The sequence below is a fragment of the Taudactylus pleione genome, unplaced genomic scaffold (genome assembly GCF_031769625.1).
Source record: "Taudactylus pleione unplaced genomic scaffold, aTauple2 ptg000063l, whole genome shotgun sequence".
Taxonomy (NCBI): Eukaryota; Metazoa; Chordata; class Amphibia; order Anura; family Myobatrachidae; genus Taudactylus; species Taudactylus pleione.
In genome coordinates this window covers 4538688-4561436 of record NW_028284465.1, presented here as the reverse complement: position 1 = coordinate 4561436, position 22749 = coordinate 4538688, and the positions used below count along the sequence as shown (strand labels likewise).

Here is a 22749-nt window from a genome sequence, read left to right as displayed (position 1 = left end):
ACCTACCCCTTGTCATAGGCCCATCTAGTGCTAAACCAGATGGCTCTCCTCCTCTGCTACCACCTACCCCTTGTCATAGGCCTACCTAATGCTAAACCAACTGCCTCTCCTCCTCTGCTACCACCTAACCCTTGGTCATTGGCCAACCTATTGCTAAAACCAGCTGCCTCTCAGCTTGAGCTACCTCTTCGCAAAAGCCCACTGTAAGAGACCAAAGGCGGTTCTGGGTGAAAGGAGAGGTGTGGCTAAATCCTGGGGGCATTTCCAATACCGATTTAAAGAAAATGTAATATGAACTACTAAGTGTACCGCTACGCAGCAGAGCAGATGGGCATTCTTCCCCCTGCACTGCTGGGCCCTGGAGACTAGCCACAGCCTGGGTAATAAGTAGCAGCAGCACTCGCAGTGACAGAGTCCTTCCTTTGCTGAATACTGACCTTGTATACCACATGGATCCTAAAGCTTTCCCTGTGGCCTTTGTCCCTTTGCCAGAGACACATGTACAAATATAAAATTATCCCCCTTTATAACCCCACGTCATTTACCTTCAGGTACTGTATATCCTTTGCACAAAAGTACATTAGAATTGACTCCAATTATGTTGCCCTTTTTATGAATCCAGCCTTACTATAGCACCCTATAGCTGTTGGCATAAAGAGAGCATCATGTAATACTATGATATTTATAGTCCAGCTAAACATAACCAGTAATAGCTAGGCATGAGCGGGTTCGGATTTTAGAAATACGAACACCCCACCCCCCCCGATCCGAGCCGGGATCAGAGTCCGGCTCGAGTTTTCCCGCCAGACTCTGTTCCCGGAATGAGGCAAAACGTCATCCTCGCGTTGTCGAATTCTCGCGGGTTTTGGATTCTATAAAAGGTCCCGATGTCGGCGCCATTTTTCACTCCGGCTGTGGACAGTGAAGAGGGAGGGTGGGGGTTGCTGTGCTGGTGCTGCTGTTGTCCATAGGGGCTGTGTCCAAAGTCCATAGGAGCTGGCTGGGCTGTGTTGTGCAGTGCTGTTGTCCCATAAAGGATGTGTTGTCCATAGGAGCTGTGTGCAGACAGAAGAGGGGGGGCTTCAGTGGCTCCTGTGTCACTGTAGTCCTAAAGGGGTGCTGTAGTGTTGTCCAAGGGATGCTCTGTCCATCAGGGGTGCTCCCCCAAGTGCAAAAAAATATTTTTTTTCTGTGTTTGTGTGAGCGTTAGCCGCACGTGCATCAACAAAGTAGCAGCGCCAAGCGTGCGCCTGTGTCATAAGTCAAGGGCCGGCTGGTCTGTTGAAGGGTGGTGTAACCCCAAGTGCCCAAATAAATCAAGTGTTTTTTTCTGTGTTTGTGTGCGCCTTAGCCGCACGTATCATTATCACATAAATGGAGGACAAAAATTTGGAGGATAAAATAGGGAAAGAGCAAGAACCACTTCCTCCTAGTGCTGAAGCTGCTGCCACTAGTCATGACATAGACGATGACATGCCATCAACGTCGTCTGCCAAGGCTGATGCCCAATGTCATAGTAAAGGGCATATAAAAGCCCAAAATGACAAAGTTCAGTAAAATGACCTTAAAAAATAAATTTAAATCGTCTGAGGAGAAACGTAAACATGCCAATATTCCATTTACGACACGGAGTGGCAAGGAACGGCTAAGGTTTTTCCCTATGTTCATGACTAGTGGTTCAGCTTCACATGACGATGGAAGCCCTCCTCCCGCTAAAAAAATCAAACGAGTTAAGCTGGCAAAAGCACAGCGAAGAACTGTGCTTTCTAAGAAGATATCACAAATCCCCAAGGAGGGTCCAAGTGTGGTGGCGGTTGCGATGCCTGACCTTCCCAGCACTGGACGGGAAGAGGTGGCTCTTTCCACCATTTGCACGCTCTCTGCAAGTGCTGGAAGGAGCATCCACAGTGCAGTTGCTGATGTTCAAATTGAAGATTGTACTGTTGAAGTACAACAGGATGAGGATATAGGTGTAGCTGGCGCTGAGGAGGAAGCTGATGAGGAGGATTCTGATGGTGATGTGGTTTGTTTAAATCAGGCTCCAGGGGAGACAGTTGTTGTCCGTGGGATGAAAAAGCCCATCACGGTCATGCCTGGGCAGAAGACCAAACATTCCACCTCTTTGGTCTGGCAAGATTTCTTTTTTCTTTGCATTATGTACTCTTTGGGGCCTAGTTTTTCAAACTGCCATCCTGTCTGCCACTGCAGTGCCACTCCTAGATGGGCCACGTGTTTGTGCCACCCACTCGTGTCGCTTAGCATAGTCATCCATCTACCTCGGTGCAACCTTTTGGACTAAAAACAATATTGTGATGTGCGAGGTGTCCTGAATAGACTGGAAATGACTGGAAATTAATGTTGTTGAGGTTAATAATTGCGTAGGAACAAAAAAAAACCAAAGTTCTGTGATTTTAGCTGTTTTTATGCATTTTTCCCAAAAAAATACAGATCCAAAACCCAGAACACAAAACACGGAAGGGTGGTTTTGGCAAAACCAATCCAGATCCAAAACATGAAGAAAGATCCAGATCCAAAATACGAAAAGTGGCCGATGCACCCCCCTAGTAATGGCAGCTATGACATGTACAGTAGGGACTGTAACTAGGTGATGCTCTGCAATCAGCAAAGGGCTTATCTATCAGGGGGTCTGCTGTAAGTTTCTTAGTTTCATTTTAGTCAATGCTCTTAACCACTGAGCCACTTTGCTCACGCTATTTAATCAAGAACTTGAAAACTGTTTAATCTTATTCTTGCCTCCATGTTTCTTCCAGTATGGCGCCATCACTCCAGAATCTTCTATCAGACACATCATCAGGAAAGACTACAATATGCTACTTTTATAGTGCACACATATTCCCTAGCGCTATGCAGAGAATGATTCAGCCATTCACATCAGTCTCTGCCCAGTGGAGCTTACAATCTATAGTCCCTGTCACACAGACACATTATTTTTTATAATTGCTATAACAATTTATAGCCTTATATATGTACACATGGCGACACCATTCCTCATAAATGCACATTTGCCTTTTATCTCACTTCCTTTGTCTCCTTGAAGACTGTGATGTCAGCTCTGACCTTCATGTCTGTTGTTTCAAGCGATTAACCCTCTATTGCACAGGTTCTCAAACTCGGTCCCCAGGGCCCCAAACAGTGCATGTTTTCCAGGTCTCCTCACAGAATCAGAAATTAAATAATTAATGTGGGTCTTTTAAAATTTGTCAGGGAGTAATGAAAACACCTGTGTGCCTGCTGGGTGACCTGGAAAACGAGACCTGTGTGGGGTCCGGAGGATCGAGTTTGAGAATCACTGGTCCATAGTAGGGGTGAGCGGATTCGGTTCTACTCGGTTCCGTTCGGATTTAAAAACCGAATCTTATTGGCTATCAGCTGTCACGAGTTTTGGATAGCCAATAAGATTCGGTTTTTAAAACCGAACAGAACCGAGTAGAACCGAATCCGCTCACCCCTAGTCCATAGCTATCCAGGGATGTTTTACGCCCTAGCACAATGTAATAATGATAATAATAATTAATTGACTCTCGCTGCTTCCCTAGAAAGAGAACATACATCTTACATTTCAGTGAACTTTTGGTGCACATTTCTGTGTCAAATTGACCATGCGTATAACAAAGAATCTTAGAACCCAATGGACAAATCCAATAACTGTATAACTGTGCTCCAAGAGAACGCTTCTGTCAATGAGCCCTTAAAACGATCAGCAAAAACATACGATCGAGTACAGCTGGCATTATAAGTGTTAGAGTGTGTTGTACTCAATGAAAAAACGATTATACTTGAAAGATGAGGTGAAATGATTATGGTCCCCCTCTGATGGACAAGCTCAGAGAGTGCTGTGTATGGCCAGTTTGGAAGCTGGAGGTGGTCTGTCTACGTTACCTTCTGAAGGTCCTCTCCCCGGAGTGCAGACTTTGGTGGGATCGGCCAGGAGACACGGCTGAGTTTTGGCTGTGCCCAGAAAGCAAGCTGTCTGTCTCCAAGTGGTAATTGCTATCCACTTCCGATCTCATATTTGTATTGTCCAAAAATTCGCCATCGTTCCACGCACCAACTGTATCATCCATCGTCTGATACCTGAGCTCAATGCTGACGCTGGTCTGGAAGACATAAGGTAAAGCCATGTAACAGCAACACGTATTTCCAATCAATTCATAATCATGTTGTTCTGATCACTTTCCTTAACAATACTTTTTCATCCACATTCCTGCAACCAAACCTGGTAATTCCACTCATTGTCGCATACCATTGTCCATGATTATTATTATTATTATAGCATTCAGTCCTCTGTCATTTTACATGTACTTTTATCTGCTTTCCATGTCTCTCCATACTGCCGCATCACATTCCCCTCCTATTGTATGAACTTCTCTCCCTTGGTCCAGTTTTTTCCAGTCCTTCTTACCCAATCTCCTTTACCACTTCAACCATCCAACTTTCCTTCTGTCTTGGCCCCTTCACCATCAAAACATGTACACTGTACATTGCTCAGGCCCCCTCCCCACCTCAGTAACCACTCTGATAAATGCAATATGGCTGTTTTGTTGATTTCTGATTTTTTTTTTATATATATATATATGTTTTTGTTATGATTTTCTCTTTAATTCCCTGCTGCTTATCACACTTCTACAAATGGTTCATCCTGCCCACTGTAACCTGTGTAGTGCACCCAAGACGGCTGTCTCGTCTGGTACTTTCATGGGCAGGATGGATAACACGTGGGACTATTAATTCAGTAGGTATCTTGTCAGTGGCTTTTCATTTTGATCCTTGTATGTCTTATTTTCATGTGTTACTTATTTCACATTTTGTGACCCGTGTAGTGCGGCCAAGATGGCTGCTCCATCGGGCATTCCCTTGGGTAGTATAAACAATGCATGGTTCTGATGATTTCATAAGGATCGTGTATCTCTCCAAGTATTTCTATCTCCCTCATTACGTGTCATTTCATCCAGGCATTGCCTAGTTCATCCAACATAACCTACTGTATTGTAGGGCAGCCAAAATGGCTGCCACTACTGTACTTCATGGGTAGGATGGATAACACGTGGGACTATTAATTCAGTAATCTAGTCAGTGGCTTTTCATTTTGATCCTTGTATGTCTTATTTTCATGTGTTGCTTATTTCACATTTTGTGACCCGTGTAGTCCGGCCAAGATGGCTGCTCCATCTGGCATTCCCTTGGGTAGTATAAACAATGCATGGTTCTGATGATTTCATAAGGATCGTGTATCTCTCCTAGTATTTCTATCTCCCTCATTACGTGTCATTTCATCCAGGCATTGCCTAGTTCATCCAACATAACCTACTGTATTGTAGGGCAGCCAAAATGGCTGCCACTACTGTACTTCATGGGTAGGATGAACAATCCCTGGAACTGATGACCAAAATGGCTGCATGACCACTGTATTATATTAATGGTTTCTGTATTTTTATACAAATGTAAATTGACATGAGATCTATTGAAGAAGCGCTACCTAAATAAAAAATACGATTATTACTACTATTCTTCATTGGAAAGTCTGAGAATTCTATGAAAGTTCTACCACTGCTACCTATAGCAGTTCATGGACTATTAGTTTGTAAAACGAAGAACACCTGGCTATATTTCGCCAAAGATTAGTTAATTACACATCACATTTTTCCCAAAATAGAATATATATATATTTTAGGACATTTGTGGTCTTGTTATCAGGCTACAAAAGTGACTTGCAGTCATTAATAAACACATGAAATAACGGAATCCATCCAGAGCTGTCATGTACGTGTCTGTAGAGGACCCGAGAGCGGCCCCTGGAGGGACATGAAGATGCTCAGCCATTAGATTTAATTACGTTTAAACAAGATTAAGATTTAATTTTCTTTCACACAAATATGCTCATCAGCTCCGATTTTTTTTTAATGTATAAACAGATATAAGTGTATTTGTACATGATGCTTGAAATGCAGTTGGCCTCAGATTAAACAGTGGACTTGGGTATGCTAGGCAGGGTCACATTCATAACTATCATTGATTGCAGTGATTTCCAAGTACATATATCAGATATATTTTGTAGAGAGAAGGACTTGGTGACTCTCCTAGATCACGCCCCATGGTTGTAAGCCTGAAGCGGTAAGCAGGGATATGGTGCTATCTCTAGAGGGGGAATCGGTATGATTTACCGCCAGACCCATGCCCGGCGGTTGGCATCCTGACAGCGGCATCCCGGCAGAGGAGGAAATCCCGATCGTCAAAGGTAAGTATATACTAACCTATTTCTACCCCTAACCCTCCCTTAGGGGTGCCTAACCCTAACCTTCCCCCCCAGTGCCTAACCCTAACCTTCCCCCCCAGTGCCTAACCCTAACCCCCCCTTCCCCGCCGTCTAAAACTAAGTCCCCCGGGGTGGTGCCTAACCTTAAGTCTCCCCCGGAGGTGCCTAACGCTAACCCTCCCTTCCCCTAGACTAAACCTAACCTCCCGGGGGGGTGCCAAACCCTAAGTCCCCCCCGGGAACTATAACCCTAATACTCCCCCCCCCCCAGCGGCTATCCGTGCCCGGCATCACTTCGATCGGGATGCCGGGCGTCGGGCTCCCGGCGTATGTCTAATGACAGGCGTTGGCATATCGACGCCTGTCTTTAGACCCTTGCCGGGATATGGAAGCCGGCTGTCGGGATTAGGTCTGCCGGCTTCCCGACTGCATACCCTAGAGGTGGGGGGTGGGGCAATTCGCAAAGCTCTGTGCTGGGTGATCCCAAAGCTCTCTCCTTGTGGTAATTCCTGTCTTCCGGGGGTATTCGTATAAGGTTTCTCCAGCTTACAATGCGTTATTAGCATATATAATTCAAATTGGAACTGAAAACTTGAAATGCTTTTTATTATTACATTTATATAGAACACACAAATTAGTTGCCTGGTTATACTATAATGGGATACCTGCCCCTTGCAGTTTTAACCCCAATTATACTTCCTAAACCTAGAATTAAAATCTAAGCATTGGAAGATACCACACACTGAGAGACTTACACACGCAGACACCCACAAGAGCACATTCCATGGAAGAGGCAACATTTCCACCTGAGGGGTTGCTGCTCCACATTGGACTGTACTCATTAGTATACCTTCCACATTTTACTGTACTCATTAATATACCTTCCACATTTTACTGTACTCATTAATATACCTTCCACATTGGACTGTACTCATTAATATACCTTCCACATTGGAGTGTACTCATTAGTATATCTTCCACATTTTACTGTACTCATTAATATACCTTCCACATTTTACTGTACTCATTAATATACCTTCCACATTGGAGTGTATGAATTAGTATATCTTCCACATTGGACTGTACTCATTAATATACCTTCCACATTGGACTGTACTCATTAATATACCTTCCACATTGGAGTGTACTCATTAATATACCTTCCACATTGGAGTGTACTCATTAGTATATCTTCCACATTGGACTGTACTCATTAATATACCTTCCACATTGGAGTGTATGAATTAGTATATCTTCCACATTGGACTGTACTCATTAGTATACCTTCCACTTTGGACTGTACTCATTAGTATAACTTCCACATTGGACTGTACTCATTAATATGCCTTCCACATTGGAGTGTACTCATTAGTATACCTTCCACTTTGGACTGTACTCATTAATATACTGTACATTCCACATTATAGTGTACTCTATAATATATATCTTTCTTTGGAGTGTACTCATTAATATATCAACAAGATATATTTAAATCAACAAGAAGCACATCCTTGTGGTTCCAAAATATGGTCGCCTTGACCTTCTTTGCTAATGGAGTTTGTGGCCGAAGCCCGACCACACGTGGCTAAAATCGCCACCCCGGGACTGAAAGGGTTAATCCTCATTGTACGGCACCATCTTTAAAGGGACAATGTAGGTTGCATTTTATCATTCAATGTGCTGTGCGCAGTTGTGGAAATGTACTTTTAAATGTACAGCCTATGCGCTTATGGAAATGTAAAATGTGTTGACATTTGGAGACAAACTGCTCGTTAGACATCCTCACCTAGGGATTGATATGGTAATGGCCCTAGCCTGGCAGTGGAGGGTTGGTGGTAACTGAACAAGCCTTTCCTTTGAAATGCGGGCTAGGGATACACCTGTATGTCTGTGTACAATACCCAGCAAGTTTGGGGAAAACAATTTGTTTGTGTTTAAGAAGTTCTTATTGGATTAAACTTCCTAAGAAGAACTGGAGGTGTTAAGACTGGGAAAGCCAAACTGGTTTTATGCATTGTTCCTCGTATGTGAAAGAATGAATGCAATGTATCAGTTCCTGTGAAATGTTATATTTACCGTTTGAGAGACAGTCTATGCTAAGTTTGTGTGTTTGAGGAAAGCCAAATGTTTTTGGGTGGTAACGAGGAAATGTAGTTAATTTTTGTGAAATGTAAGATGTGTTTATTTATGTTTTGTGAGATAGCTAAGAGGGACCTAGGGCGGACTTACCCCCTGTGGTAAATTAATGTGTATTGGAGTGGCATAAAAGAAGGGCATGTGAGCCCTGTATGTGTACATCCTTGTATATACTTTGTGGATAAGAACTGCTGTAACATCTTTTGTATGCTGATATTCCCCTTCAATCTGAAGAACAAGTCTTTTTTAAGACCATTGAGCAATAAACACCTTGCCTGACTACAATTGCATATGAATCCTGCGACCAACAGAATTGTGCCAAATGCTATTCTGTTCTCCTACTGTTCTAGGTTGAGCCAAGCATCTCCAAAGCTCAAGCCCTCTGCCAGCTACCGTGTAAAGCCTAGTCCATTGTGAGGGATCAGGTGGGAACAGCCGACACCAAACAGGAGGTGTGGGCGCAGCTAGTCGACGCATACGCAGCAGGAGCGGTTCCAGACGCTGGAGGTAGGAGCCTGAGTGTACCTAAGAAGCGGTTAAAAACACTGATGGTAGAGTTTGGTGGTGGCAGCATGGTTACACGCCCACGGCGCAGTGGGCAGAGTCAGTGACAGGCGGTCACTGACGGTAAGCGGGAATCCCTGATACCCCAAGGTCCTGTGGGGATCGAAAGCCCAATCTGTGATCAGGAGTCGGGCTGAGGCCATCCGGTCACAGATATTGGTGGCATAGCGGTGGAATAATCTCAGGCGGCTTTTCGGTCACCCGACGAGAGAAGCCGAGTTAATCAGGAGTAACTGCAGTTCAGGAGAACGCGCAGAATGGCTGATTACAGCGGAACATCCAAGGGCGATCTTGAAGTGGTGTGCCAAGAAAAGGGCATTCTACTCCCTTACAAAGCAACCGCAAGCGACATGAAAGGAGGTGCTCAGGGGCTGGTAGGAGTCAAACCAGACAGAGATGGGAAAAGCTGCAGGCGGCAGCACCCATGAGGACGAACTAACAGTGGACAACCCTCAGGACTGGGTGATATCTCCAAGCCCCGCCAGCTTTCACAGCAGTTTTGTTTCCCAGCATGGCAGGATTCCCAATGACCCAGGGGGGGTGGGATGGATACCATAGCGGATCAGCTAGCGGAATTGGGAGAAAGGGCAATGGTGCAGGAACGCATGCTCGTCATTCGGATGTGGCATGGCAAGCGGGTACCATCGGCCATGGTAGCCCAAGAACTGTTGCCAGCAGCTGCACCCAGATCAGGACGCATACAGTTTGCCAAGTTTGCAGACAGTGATGGGGGCATTGATGGACATTTGCAAGTATTCAAAAGTACTTGTATTCTCCACAATTTACCCAAGCAGGAGTGGGTCAGACACCTAGTACCCACACTGCACGGAGAGGCACTTGAGGTCTATCGAGGAGTGGCCACCGAGGACTGTGTTGACTATGACAAAGTTGTAAGGGCCCTCCTACAGTGATACTTCATCACTCCAGAGTCCTACAGGAAAAATTTCCAGGACTTGCCCAAGAACCCTACCAGTACCCACGAGCAGTTTGACACCCAGCTGAGGCAGTATGTGGTGAAGTGGGTGAAGGGATCTGGTGCCACTACCTGGGAAGCACTGATTGACTTGCTGTGCCAAGATCATCTCTACTGCAGGTGCGCCCCAGAGGTGAAGGAGTGGGTGCTAGACCGGCAGCCACCCAGCTTGAAGATGGCTGTCCAGTTAGCAGACAAATATGTGGCAATTCGGCCACAAGTGCAGAAGCGCCCGACCAGCAGCCGACCCCAATGGACTGTACAACCAGGGGAACACCCCTTTTCTGCTCATCACCCCCCAAAGAAAGCATCTTCCAACCCATGTGCTCTTGGACAACAACCGCACCACCCTGTCCCTGCAAATCATCAGAGACCACCGGCACCCCAACTGGACAAGAAGTGTTACGGCTGTGGGAAAATCAGCCATCTGAGGATGAACTTTCCCACACCCCAAGCACCCCAGACTAGTGCCTCAGATCCAAGTGCTGGAACCTGGCTTGCTAGTTTGACATGTGGAGGTGAGCCCAAAGAGACTGTCCCTACTCCAGTCAGTCCAAAGGAGTGTGGTGAAAATCAGGCGGATTCTACAGAGAGAGTCACCTGCATGGCCAAGGGGCCACCCCAAAATATGTGGCGGCACCTTCAGATGGTCCAAGTGGGGTCCCTGCAGGGACAAGGATTAAGAGACTCTGGGGCCTCGCTCACCGTCATGAGCCCCTACCTTATTGATCCTGCCGCAGTACTGCCAGGTCGCACTGCCAAAGTGACCATGGCAGGTGGACTGGAGCGAGAGGTACCTGTGGCGAGAGTCTGCCTGGACTGGGGATCTGGCCCAGAGTTGAGGGATGTTTCCATCATGGATGGCCTTCCAACTGATGTGGTCCTGGGGAATGATTTTGGTGGTGGAATCATTATCATGTTTGTTGACGCCATCGCCCGGAGTCAAGTTCCCAGACCACAGTCTACATCAACTACACAAGAGAAACCCAGCCCAGAAGAAAAGACAACTGCCAGCACAGCCTACCACAGCATCAACCAGGCCAGAGGATAAGATTACAGCATCTAGATCAGCACATATACCCAGCATGCCTTTTGCCTCTGGTATGCCTATGTCACCTAGCAATGCAGAGGATGTTGGGTCCGGCTCGTTGGATCCTGTGGGGGTGCCCAGTGATGCCACTGTCCCTAGTGGTTTTCCAACTCCGGTGGTGAGTATGAGTGACCACACTGACTTCCCTTTGACTGACCTCAACCAGACTGACCCTAGCGATCCCAACCCATATCCCCCTGTAGACTGTCCCTACTTAGAAGGAAGTGAGGGCAAGGCAGGAGTTAAGGGAAGTTCAGCTTGCTGACCCATCCCTGGAAGGCATATTGTGCCCAGCTGGCAACGGCCTTTCAGGGATGGTGGCAGTGAGTGTGACCTGGCGGGAAGGGTTAAGATACAGGGTAGCCAGGAAGGTAGGAGGGGATAGACCAGATGGGGAACATGTCCAGCTGGTGCCTCCAGGGAGCTTTTCTGCGCAACAGGTATCAGTTCCACACGAAACCCCTTTGAACAGTTACCCGGAGATGTACCATACAGTGAAGTGCCTGACACAGTGCCTGTCCTGGCCTGGAATGTCGGATGATGCCCAGCCCAACTGCAAGTCCTGTGCCGTCTGTTGGCAGCTTGGGCACTCCAGTGTTTGTGTTTCCTCCAGGTCTCTGCTCATAGTAAAGCCCTTACGGCAGGTTGCTGTGGGCGTAGCAGGTCCCCTGCTTGTGCCCAGTGGATCGGGGAAAACACGCAGGCTAACCATGGTGGATGCCACACGGCGTTCAGAGACTGGTGATCTGTCCGCCATAACTGTGACGAGGTGGTAAGAGAAGACCTAGGTGACAGGGTAGGTTTCCCTAGTCATAGGTCATTGAAGGAGGATGGTAGGGCAGGTCTGACAGTGCAGACAGATGCCAGGTGGAAGTGACAGAGAGAAAGTGCCTGGGGTATAGAGTGGGAGGAGGCCGGGGTAGGCCCAGACCAGTGGAGGCAGAGGAAACCAGAGGCTGTCCCCAGACCACAACTCCAAGACAGGTACTGCCCTTAGAAACTGTAAGGCCCTACGGATGAGTTGTCCCTGACTTTAGTGCTGTAGTGACAACCCTTGCAGATTGGACTATGGAGGGACTTCCCAAGTCAGTCGACTGGCAACCCACTTGTGAGTTGGCATTCCAGTCTTTGAAGGAGGCTCTGGTACCACCTCCAGTGCAGATGGTGCAAATTCAGGACCAGGACATTGTGGTACGAACTATTGCGTCATTGTACAGACTGGGAGCAGTACAGAGCTAGGAGGGGCCATATGGGCAGGAGCACAGTGTGACCTGTTTGAGCAGGATACTGCTATGGTGGGAGGTGGGGTATGCCACATTTGGAACACAGGCCCTCATTCAGAGTCGGTCTTAAGCGGCCGCTCGGTCGTAGGGGAAAGGGTCCGGATATGCAAATGAAGCGATCGCAAGTTGCGGCCCTAAGATGAGATCGTTAGCTGAACGAGCGAGGGTAAGAAGCGGCCGCAAGACTAAAATCACGCCCCCTTCTCGATCGCAACACACGTCAACTCCGGGGTTATAAGGATTAATCGAGTCCATCGGGACCCATCGGAGCTGATCGCAGAGCTTAAGGCTGACCATACCCTCTCTTAAGCACTACGATCTAGTCAGTGTAAAAACTACCCATGTCACGTGTGCCATGACACTACTTTGTTAATTATGCACTCCCATTAAACTCCCATTAGCATAGTCAGGCACGCCTGCGTTCGGAAGACCACGCCTCTGTTCACAAGCACTTCCCCGTTACCACCCACAAACGCCTCTTTCTGTCACTCAAACTAACGACCTGGCTGTGTTCAAGGAGAGAGAAATTTCCGATCGCAACAGCTAGTTTGCGCACGCGCATTGCGAATCTTACGCATGCGCAGTTTAGAGAACATCGCTGGGTACGACCGAGCGGCCGCTTACAACCAACTCTGAATGAGGTCCACAGTGGGTGGCAATTTGTTTCGGCATTGGACCAACTGCCGCACTGTGTGTACAACTGGCCCCCCACAGTGGTAACTGACCACCACCCTTTTCAGTGGCTGCAAACTACCTTGGGGGAAACTGACAGACTGTTGTTTCAAACTGACAGCCTTGAATTTCGGTGGGACTATCTGAACATTGTTGAACGGCAAAGAAAGGTCCACTGCAAAATGGATGAACTGTCAAGGCCAGAGCCGAAGCCCCCAGGTAGCTTCTGTTCACCCCAAGAGACTGCGGGAACAGGAACCAAATCATTGGGACATGGCCCTCTGTTGGTCCGCATGAATATGATGGGGGGGGGGGGTGGGAGAAAAAATCGCTACCCCAGGACTATAGGGGTTAATCCTCATTGCACGGCACCGTCTTTAAAGGGAAAATGTACTGTAGATTTATGGGTGATATTGCATTTTGTCATTCAAGGTGCTGTGCGCAGTTGTGGAAATGTACTTTGAAATGTACAGCCTATGCACTTATAGAAATGTACAGCCTATGCACTTATAGAAATGTACAGCCTATGCACTTATAGAAATGTACAGCCTATGCACTTATAGAAATGTAAAATGTTTTGACATTTGGAGACAAACTGCTCTTTAGACATCCTCACCTAGGGATTGATATGGTAATTGCCCTAGCCCAGTGGCATATCTATAATGGTTGCAGCATGTGCAGGGCACACGGGCCCCCGGGAGGACCCCGCACCGCTCACCCATATTATTTTAAACTTACCTGTCCATGGTCCAGCGGCGGGTGTCAGCGCTGCTCAGAACACCGGAAAATGGCTGCCGCAGACATTTTTCCCGCGTTCTGCACATGCGCAGTAGACTCCGGGCACACTCTAATGCCCGGAGTCTACTAATGCTTCGGTGGCTGACCAGCCTCGTCAGTCGGCTGTCGGCCACCGGGAAGAGAGGAGAGGGACCCGCAAGGGGAGTGCACACGGGCCCCCTCCTCTCTTAAGATGCCCCTGCCCTAGCCTGGCAGTGGAGGGTTGGTGGTGACTGAACAAGCCTTTCCTTTGAAATGCGGGCTAGGGAGACACCTGTGTGTCTGTGTACAATACCCAGCAAGTTTGGGGAAAACAATTTCTTTGTGTTTAAGCACATCCTTGTGGTTCCAAAATATGGTCGCCTTGACCTTCTTTGCTAATGGAGTTTGTGGCCGAAGCCCGACCACACGTGGCTAAAATCGCCACCCCGAGACTGAAAGGGTTAATCCTCATTGTACGGCACCATCTTTAAAGGGACAATGTAGGTTGCATTTTATCATTCAATGTGCTGTGCGCAGTTGTGGATATGTACTTTTAAATGTACAGCCTATGCGCTTATAGAAATGTAAAATGTATTGACATTTGGAGACAAACTGCTCGTTATACATCCTCACCTAGGGATTGATATGGTAATGGCCCTAGCCTGGCAGTGGAGGGTTGGTGGTGACTGAACAAGCCTTTCCTTTGAAATGTGGGCTAGGGATACACCTGTATGTCTGTGTACAATACCCAGCAAGTTTGGGGAAAACAATTTGTTTGTGTTTAAGAAGTTCTTATTGGATTAAACTTCCTAAGAAGAACTGGAGGTGTTAAGACTGGGAAAGCCAAACTGGTTTTATGCATTGTTCCTCGTATGTGAAAGAATGAATGCAATGTATCAGTTCCTGTGAAATGTTATATTTACCGTTTGAGAGACAGTCTATGCTAAGTTTGTGTGTTTGAGGAAAGCCAAATGTTTTTGGGTGGTAACGAGGAAATTTAGCTAATTTCTGTGAATTATTTATATTTATGTTTTGTGAGATAGCATGATTGGCTAAGAGGGACCCAGGGCGGACTTACCCCCTGTGGTAATGTGTATTGGAGTAGCATAAAAGAAGGGCATGTGAGCCCTGTATGTGTACATCCTTGTATATCCTTTGTGGAGAAGAACTGCTGTAACATCTTTTCTATGCTGATATTCCCCTTCAATCTGAAGAACAAGTCTTTTTTAAGACTTTGAGCAATAAACACCTTGCCTGACTACAACTGCATCTGAATCCTGCGACCAACAGAATTGCACAAAATGCTATTCCGTTTTCCTACTGTTCTGGTTTGAGCCAAGCGACTCAAGCCCTCTGCCAGCTACCATGCAGAGCCTGGTCCATTGCGAGGGATCAGGTGGGAACAGCCGACACCAAACAGGAGGTGTGGCACCAGCTAGTCGACGCATACGCAGCAAGAAGCGGTTCCAAACACTGATGGTAGAGTTTGGTGGTGGCAGCATCATTATATGCCCACGGTGCAGCGGGCAGAGTCAGTGACAGGCGGTCACTGACGGTAAGCGGAAATCCCTGATACCCCAAGGTCCAGTGGGGATCAACACCCCAATCTGTGATCAGGAGTTGGGCTAAGGCCATCCGGTCACAGAGTTGTTTTGAATCTCTATGCTTGCTTCATCTCCGTTGTCACATGATGCACCCACATTTCATCGCCTGTAACAATACTCTGCAGAAACTGCACTCCCTCTTCATGGTACAGCATCAAGTGCACGAGAGATAATCCAATTTGACTGGGTTTGGGAACTTCTGTGAGCTGCTTCGGTACCCAGCGTGAACACTTTTTCAGGAACCTCAGTTGCTCTTGAACAATGTTGTGCACAGGACCCACTGAAATGCTCAGTTCATCAGCAATATCACTAACTCCAATGCATCTGTCCTCCTAATTGTCATCTGTGGTGGACGTGCCTGGCCGGCCGGATCGCTGTTCATCTTGAACGTCTGTCCTGCCACTATCAAAGGCAGTGCACCAAACCCAAACCTGTTTCTGTGACATGATATTATTACTGTACACCTCAACAAGTTGGCAATGAATTTCAGCTTCTGATGTGCCCTTTAGATGCAGAAATCTGATCACAATACGCACCTCAATGTGTGACCATGTTTCCCCCAGCCCCGCCATCTTACACCTGATGCTGGGACAGTATGACTGATATGAGGTGCAGTCTAATGGCCATGAGGAGAAGCAGTGGTCTACAGACATGTTCTGGCCTGGTGGGAAATTACAATGAAATAAAAAACATTACATATATGAGAGGTCTTGTTAACTTACTTACTGAACCACCCTCTTATATCTTTCACATGAGATTGTACTCATTAATATACCTTCTATATTGGAGTGTACTCATTAATATACCTTCCATATTGGAGGTAACTAATTAATATACCTTCCATATTGGAGTGTACTCATTAATATACCTTCTATATTGGAGTGTACTCATTAATATACCTTCCATATTGGAGGTAACTAATTATTATACCTTCCATATTGGAGTGTACTCATTAATATACCTTCCATATTGGAGCTAACTAATTAATATACCATCCATATTGGAGCTAACTGATTAATATACCTTCCATATTGGAGTGTACTCATTAATATACCTTCTATATTGGAGTGTATTAATTAATATACCTTCCATATTGGAGGTAACTAATTAATATACCTTCCATATTGGAGTGTATTAATTAATATACCTTCCATATTGGAGGTAACTAATTAATATACCTTCCATATTGGAGTGTACTCATTAATATACCTTCCGTATTGGAGCTAACTAATTAATATACCTTCCATATTGGAGCTAACTAATTAATATACCTTCCATATTGGAGTGTACTCATTAATATACCTTCTATATTGGAGTGTATTAATTAATATACCTTCCATATTGGAGGTAACTAATTAATATACCTTCCATATTGGAGTGTATTAATTAATATACCTTCCATATTGGAGGTAACTAATTAATATACCTTCCATATTGGAGTGTACTCATTAATATACCTTCTATATTGGAGTGTACTCATCAATATACCTTCTATATTGGAGTGTATTAATTAATATACCTTCCATATTGGAGGTAACTAATTAATATACCTTCCATATTGGAGTGTATTAATTAATATACCTTCCATATTGGAGGTAACTAATTAATATACCTTCCATATTGGAGTGTACTCATTAATATACCGTCTATATTGGAGTGTACTCATTAATATACCTTCCATATTGGAGTGTACTCATTAATATACCTTCTATATTGGAGTGTATTAATTAATATACCTTCCATATTGGAGTTAACTAATTAATATACCTTCCATATTGGAGTGTACTCATTAATATACCTTCTATATTGGAGTGTACTCATTAATATACCTTCCATATTGGAGTGTACTCATTAATATACCTTCCATATTGGAGTGTACTCATTAATATACCTTTTATATTGGAGTGTACTCATTAATATACCTTCCACCAGTTTGGAGTGTACTCATTAATATACCTTCCACATTATATTGTACTCATTAGTATAACTTCCATATTGGCCTGTACATTTTAATATAGATAAAAAATTCTGAGTTAGGTATTTCCACTAAAGACTGCTTTTCAGAGCGCTACTGTTTGATGTTTTTATTTTTCCTTTGTACTTTAATATACCTTACCACAATAGAGCGTACTCAGTATACCTTACCACAATAGAGCGTACTCATTAGTATACCTTACCACAATAGAGCGTACTCAGTATACCTTACCACAATAGAGCGTACTCATTAGTATATCTTACCACAATAGAGCGTACTCATTAGTATACCTTACCACAATAGAGCGTAGTCATGAGTATACCTTACCACAATAGAGTGTACTCATTAGTATACCTTACCACAATAGAGCGTACTCATTAGTATATCTTGCACATTGGAGTGTACTCATTAGTATATCTTGCACATTGGAGTGTACTCATTAATATACTTCCCACATTGTAATCCTCATTAACATGCTTTCCAAAGCATTCCTCCTCTCTGCCTCCTTGATAATTACCACCTGTTCCCTTTATGAGGACACTTGAGTGCCTCTATTATTTTGCATCTGTCTTCTGACATCTACATAACTTCATATTATGTAACAATTCTAATTGTATTTTTAGAAAATTACATCAACTTGAAATAGACAGCCTGAGCTGAAACTTCTGCTGAAGTCGTATTCTACAAAGAGATAATTTATACAGATAATATTACACATAAAATGAACAGTACAATCAGGCTCGGTGGAGTAATATTAAAATTATTTAGAAAGAAATTTGAAATGTAATTTATTCCAGCATTCTCCACGTTAGCAATTATTAAGAAAATTGTATTCTAGAAATGGTATATGCAGCAAGCTCATTACACTTGTCGTAGGGACAATGCACAGGAACTGTGAGGACATATAGGTTCTATTTTGCAGGATGTAGTCAGCATCCCAGCATGCACAATGCTGACGGATAAAACCCCGACGGCTGTGCTTCCGACAGTGAGACAGGTTAGGCACTAGGGAGATGGTTAGGGTTAGGCTGCGGGGAGAGGAAGGTTAGGGTTGGGCTGTGGGAGGGGTGGAGTATAGTTAAGGGAAGGATTAAGGTTAGGCACTTGGTAGATGGTTAGGGTTAGGCTGCGGGGAGAGGAAGGTTAAGGTTAGGCTGCTGGAGGGGTGGGGTAAAGTTAAGGGAAGGGTTACGGTTAAGCACTAGGGAGATGGTTAGGGCTAGGCTGCGGGGAGTGGAAGGTGAGGGTTAGGCTGCGGGAGGGGTGGGCTAGGGTTAGGCTGAGGGAAGAGGAAGGTTGGAGTTAGGCTGCGGGAGGGGTGGGGTAGAGTTAAGGGAAGGGTTAGGCACTAGGAAGATGGTTAGGGTTAGGCTGCATGAGGGGGGGTAGAGTTAAGGGAAGGGTTAGGCACTAGGGAGATGGTAAGGGTTAGGCACTAGGGAGATGGTAAGGGTTAGGCTGCGGGGAGAGGAAGGTGAGGGTTAGGCTGCATGAGGGGTGGGGTAGAGTTAAGGGAAGGGTTAGGTACTAGGGAGATGGTTAGGGTTAGGCTGCGGGGAGAGGATAGTTAGGGTTAGGCTGCATGAGGGGTGGGGTAGAGTTAAGGGAAGGGTTAGGCACTAGGGAGATGGTTAGACACTAGGGAGATTGTTAGGGGTAGGCAGCGGGAGGGGTGGGGTAGAGTTAAGGGAAGGGTTAGGTGCTAGGGAGATGGTTAGGCTACGGGGAGAGGAAGGTTAGGGTTAGGCTGCGGGAGGGGTGGGGTAGGGTTAAGGGAAGGGTTAGGGTTAGGCACTAAGGAAATGGTTAGGGTTAGGCACTAGGGAGATGGTTAGGGTTAGGTACTAGGGACATGGTTAGGGTTAGACTGCAGGGAGAAGAAGGTTAGGGTTAGGCACTAGGGAGATGGTTAGAGTTAGACTGCGGGGAGAGGAAGGTTAGGGTTAGGCTGCGGGGAGAGGAAGGTTAGGGTTAGGCTGCGGGAGGGGTGGGGTAGAGCTAAGGGTTAGGGTTAGGCACTACGGAAATGGTTAGGGTTAGGCATGTGGGGAGAGGAAAGTTAGGGTTAGGCTGTGGGAGGGGTGGGGTATAGTTAAGGGAAGGGTTAGGGTTAAGCACTAGGGAGATAGTTAGGGTTAGGCTGCGGGGAGAGGAAGGTTGGGGTTAGGCTGCGGGAGGGGTGGGCTAGGGTTAGGCTGCGGGAAGAGGAAGGTTTGGGTTAGGCTGCGGGAGTGGTGGGGTAGAGTTAAGGGAAGGGTTAGGCACTAGGGAGATGATTAGGGTTAGGCTGCGGGGAGAGGAAAGTTAGGGTTAGGCTGCATGAGGGGTGGGGTAGAGTTAAGGGAAGGGTTAGGCACTAGGGAGATGGTTAGGGTTAGGCACTAGGGAGATGGTTAGGGTTAGGCTGCGGGGAGAGGAAAGTTAGGGTTAGGCTGCATGAGGGGTGGGGTAGAGTTAAGGGAAGGGTTAGACACTAGGGAGATGGTTAGGGTTAGGCACTAGGGAGATGGTTAAGCACTAGGGAGATGGTTAAGCACTAGGGAGAGGAAGGTTAGGGTTAGGCTGCGGGAGGGGTGGAGTAGAGTTAAGGGAAGGGTTAAGGTTAGGCACAAGGGAGATGATTAGGGTTAGGCTGCGGGAAGAGGAAGGTTAGGGTTAGGCTGCGGGAGGGATGGGGTAGAGTTAAGGGAAGGGTTAGAAAACTTATAAAAAAGTATTTGCGATTGTGTGCACTCTCTGGGGTGTGACGACCTTTGGAAGAGAATAGCAGAGTATACATTTTCTAGAACTCTTTCCCTTAGAATACTCACCTGCATGCTTCGGGATTTTCACCGTCGGGATTCTGCTGCCTCATTCTGACCGCTGGCATTACCAGCGCCGGGATCGCTTACCCAACCCTTATTTTGCTTATTTAACCACCAACAAAACTCCATAAAAGGAAGAATTATTTTACTAGAGCAAGTTAGTGTTTTTTTTCTTCACCTGTTCACACAGAGGGAAATCCTTAAAACATGTCCTGTTGGGGGAACTTGAGTGCTGAAGTTGAGCTCTTAAAATGAGTATGCCATAGAACCAGAGGGAAATCCTTAAAACATGACATGTTGGGGGCGCTTGAGTGCTGAAGTTGAGCTCTTACAATGACTAAGCCAGAGAACCAGCCATCTAACCGTACTACTGTACACAGTTTTCATATGGAATAACTCCCAGCTTACATGGTAATGTCTTCTCAGAGAGGAGAGGCTGAGCAAATGTATATGGTACTGTAGGACTGCTGGACAGGATGGTGTGGGATAAAAGCCCACTGGTACAGGAGACACTGTACAGGTAGCATTGACAGGTAGAACGCAAATTTATGGACAGTAATAAAGCATTTTACCTAGGCGTGGTAACTAATACATATCTCACTTGCAGAACTACAAGACCAATAGAAATGTTCTGTATCTGGACTGGAGTCTGTCCCGAATGCTGAAAGCTCTTGTGCCCCATCTATTGCTATGATGCCATCCCCTCTGACCTACTGTGTGTCATTAATGATTACAGATGAGTGATGGGTGTAGCACTGTACTTTACACAGTGCCTACTTCTTCATAACCTCAGCTTAAAACCCAGCCCAATGCAAACACTATGGGGCAGATGCAGCGTTACACGGATCGTCATTTATGTCGCTGCACTTTCCCTGTAGTGTAGCCAAACATGCGCATCTAAGGGCAGCAGAGAGCCTGCTGACTGGCTGGTAAAGGGGCATTGGCAGATAGATAAGTCCAGTTAGGTTGTGTCAAGTTTGTGTAGTTGGGATTGGGCTGTGCTTACGCCGAGATGTAGGGTTTGCAGTCCAAGCCCCTCCCCATTTTCTTACACAACGATCCGTCCGATCCCTTTTTCGTTTTGGGCAGCAGGGCATTACCACCTGAACGTCATTAAGTACTGGCTTTAGATAGTCGTCTTCCTGAATGCACCACAGATACCTGCCTTTGTATGTCCCTGGGGGCACATTTCTTCAGGACTGCAGAACAGAGGGATTGGAGGACTAGACATATTTAGATGGGTTTTGTAATGGACACTAAATACAATTATCTAAGTACACCGCATATATTTGACCAGGGCAGAGTTCCTGATCCACAAGCTGTTGGAAGAAAGTGAGGACTCAATGGAGTTGAAAAAGCACAAATTCCTATACTCTAGCTCAGGGGTGGGGAACCTCAGGCCCGGGGGGCCGTATAAGGCCCCCGAAATCATTTGGTCAGACCCTCACAGCCTTATTCTGCTAGCCACATCTGGCCATCAGGGTGCCTAGAATGGCACAGTGCAGCCAGAATCTATGCAGCAGTGCCGCCTAGAGTGTCCTTAGGACGCTTCAGACGGTCACACCGCTGACCTTACAGCTCCCCGGAGCATCCTCAGGATGATCCGGGCATTGCTGTATTCACCGGCGATTGTTGCCCCGCCCCCGTGTGACATCACACAGAGAGATTGTGGCCTGCACCGGCACCGCGAATAATATTTTATAAACCAAAATGGCCCTCAGCAGAAAAAAGGTTGCCCGCCCCTGCTCTAGCTGCATGTGGGTGACAAAAATTGCTTTGATTTTTGGCAATCTCAATCTGCCAACGTCACTTTTTTGATTTCAAGGGTGGAAATATTTTGGTGGCATCCAGATGTCAAAGAGCTCATCTACCAAGGGCACAGGCTGGTGTCAAACGTGTACACTTATGTATAAAAGCAGGAACTTCTGACCAGCACAATGATGCTACTAAACCATTCTTCCCTTACGGGTCTATTTACTAAGCTGTGTTAGGACTGGGAGATAAAGTGAATGGTGATAAGGTACCAGCCAATCAGCTCCTAACTGTCATGTCAAAGGCTGTGTTTGAAAAATGATAGTTGGGAGCTGATTGGCTGGTACCTTATCACTTTATCTCATAACACAGCTTAGTAAATAGACCCCATAGTGACCCCATGCCTCAGCATACCTTGAACTGCCACCCTTCTTCCATAAGGCTTATACGTCTTTGGTGAATAAAGGGCCTGATTCAGACCCACTCGCGAGCGGCTGTCCGCTCGCAAGTGGGTCGATGGTGCGCATGCGCGAGACGCGACGAGCGAAGGACTTTCCTTCGCTCGTTGTGTCTGATCAAAGGGGGCGTGCCGTTCGATGTTGATTGACAGCACGCCCCCTTTGGTGGGCGTGCCTCCCAGACGGGGGCATTCCCAAGGGAACGCCTACCGTCAGAAGCCGGCCCCACTGACATCACTAGTGATGTCAGTGGGAGTGATTTTGGCTCTGATAGACCATCGCGACCATCAACCTGCACGCTCGTATAGGCTGTGGGTGGTGACCCACAGCTATACGAGCGTCCAGGAGGACGCTCCATAATTATGGAGGTGGGCCCTGATTCAGAGCGAGCGCTCTGGTCAGAGC

The 22749-nt window shown here is 46.3% G+C and overlaps 1 protein-coding gene across 11 annotated transcripts in view; it reads right to left on the bottom strand.

The window, feature by feature from the left end:
• The window catches only part of OTOF (otoferlin), a 377128-nt gene that overhangs the window by 213416 nt on the left and 140963 nt on the right, over positions 1 to 22749 (bottom strand). For all 11 annotated transcript variants that reach the window (XM_088465708.1, XM_088465710.1, XM_088465713.1 and 8 more), the window contains exon 5: positions 3901 to 4118. In XM_088465708.1, the coding sequence (XP_088321834.1) occupies positions 3901 to 4118 (218 nt within the window). The remainder of the gene's footprint in view (positions 1 to 3900; positions 4119 to 22749) is intronic.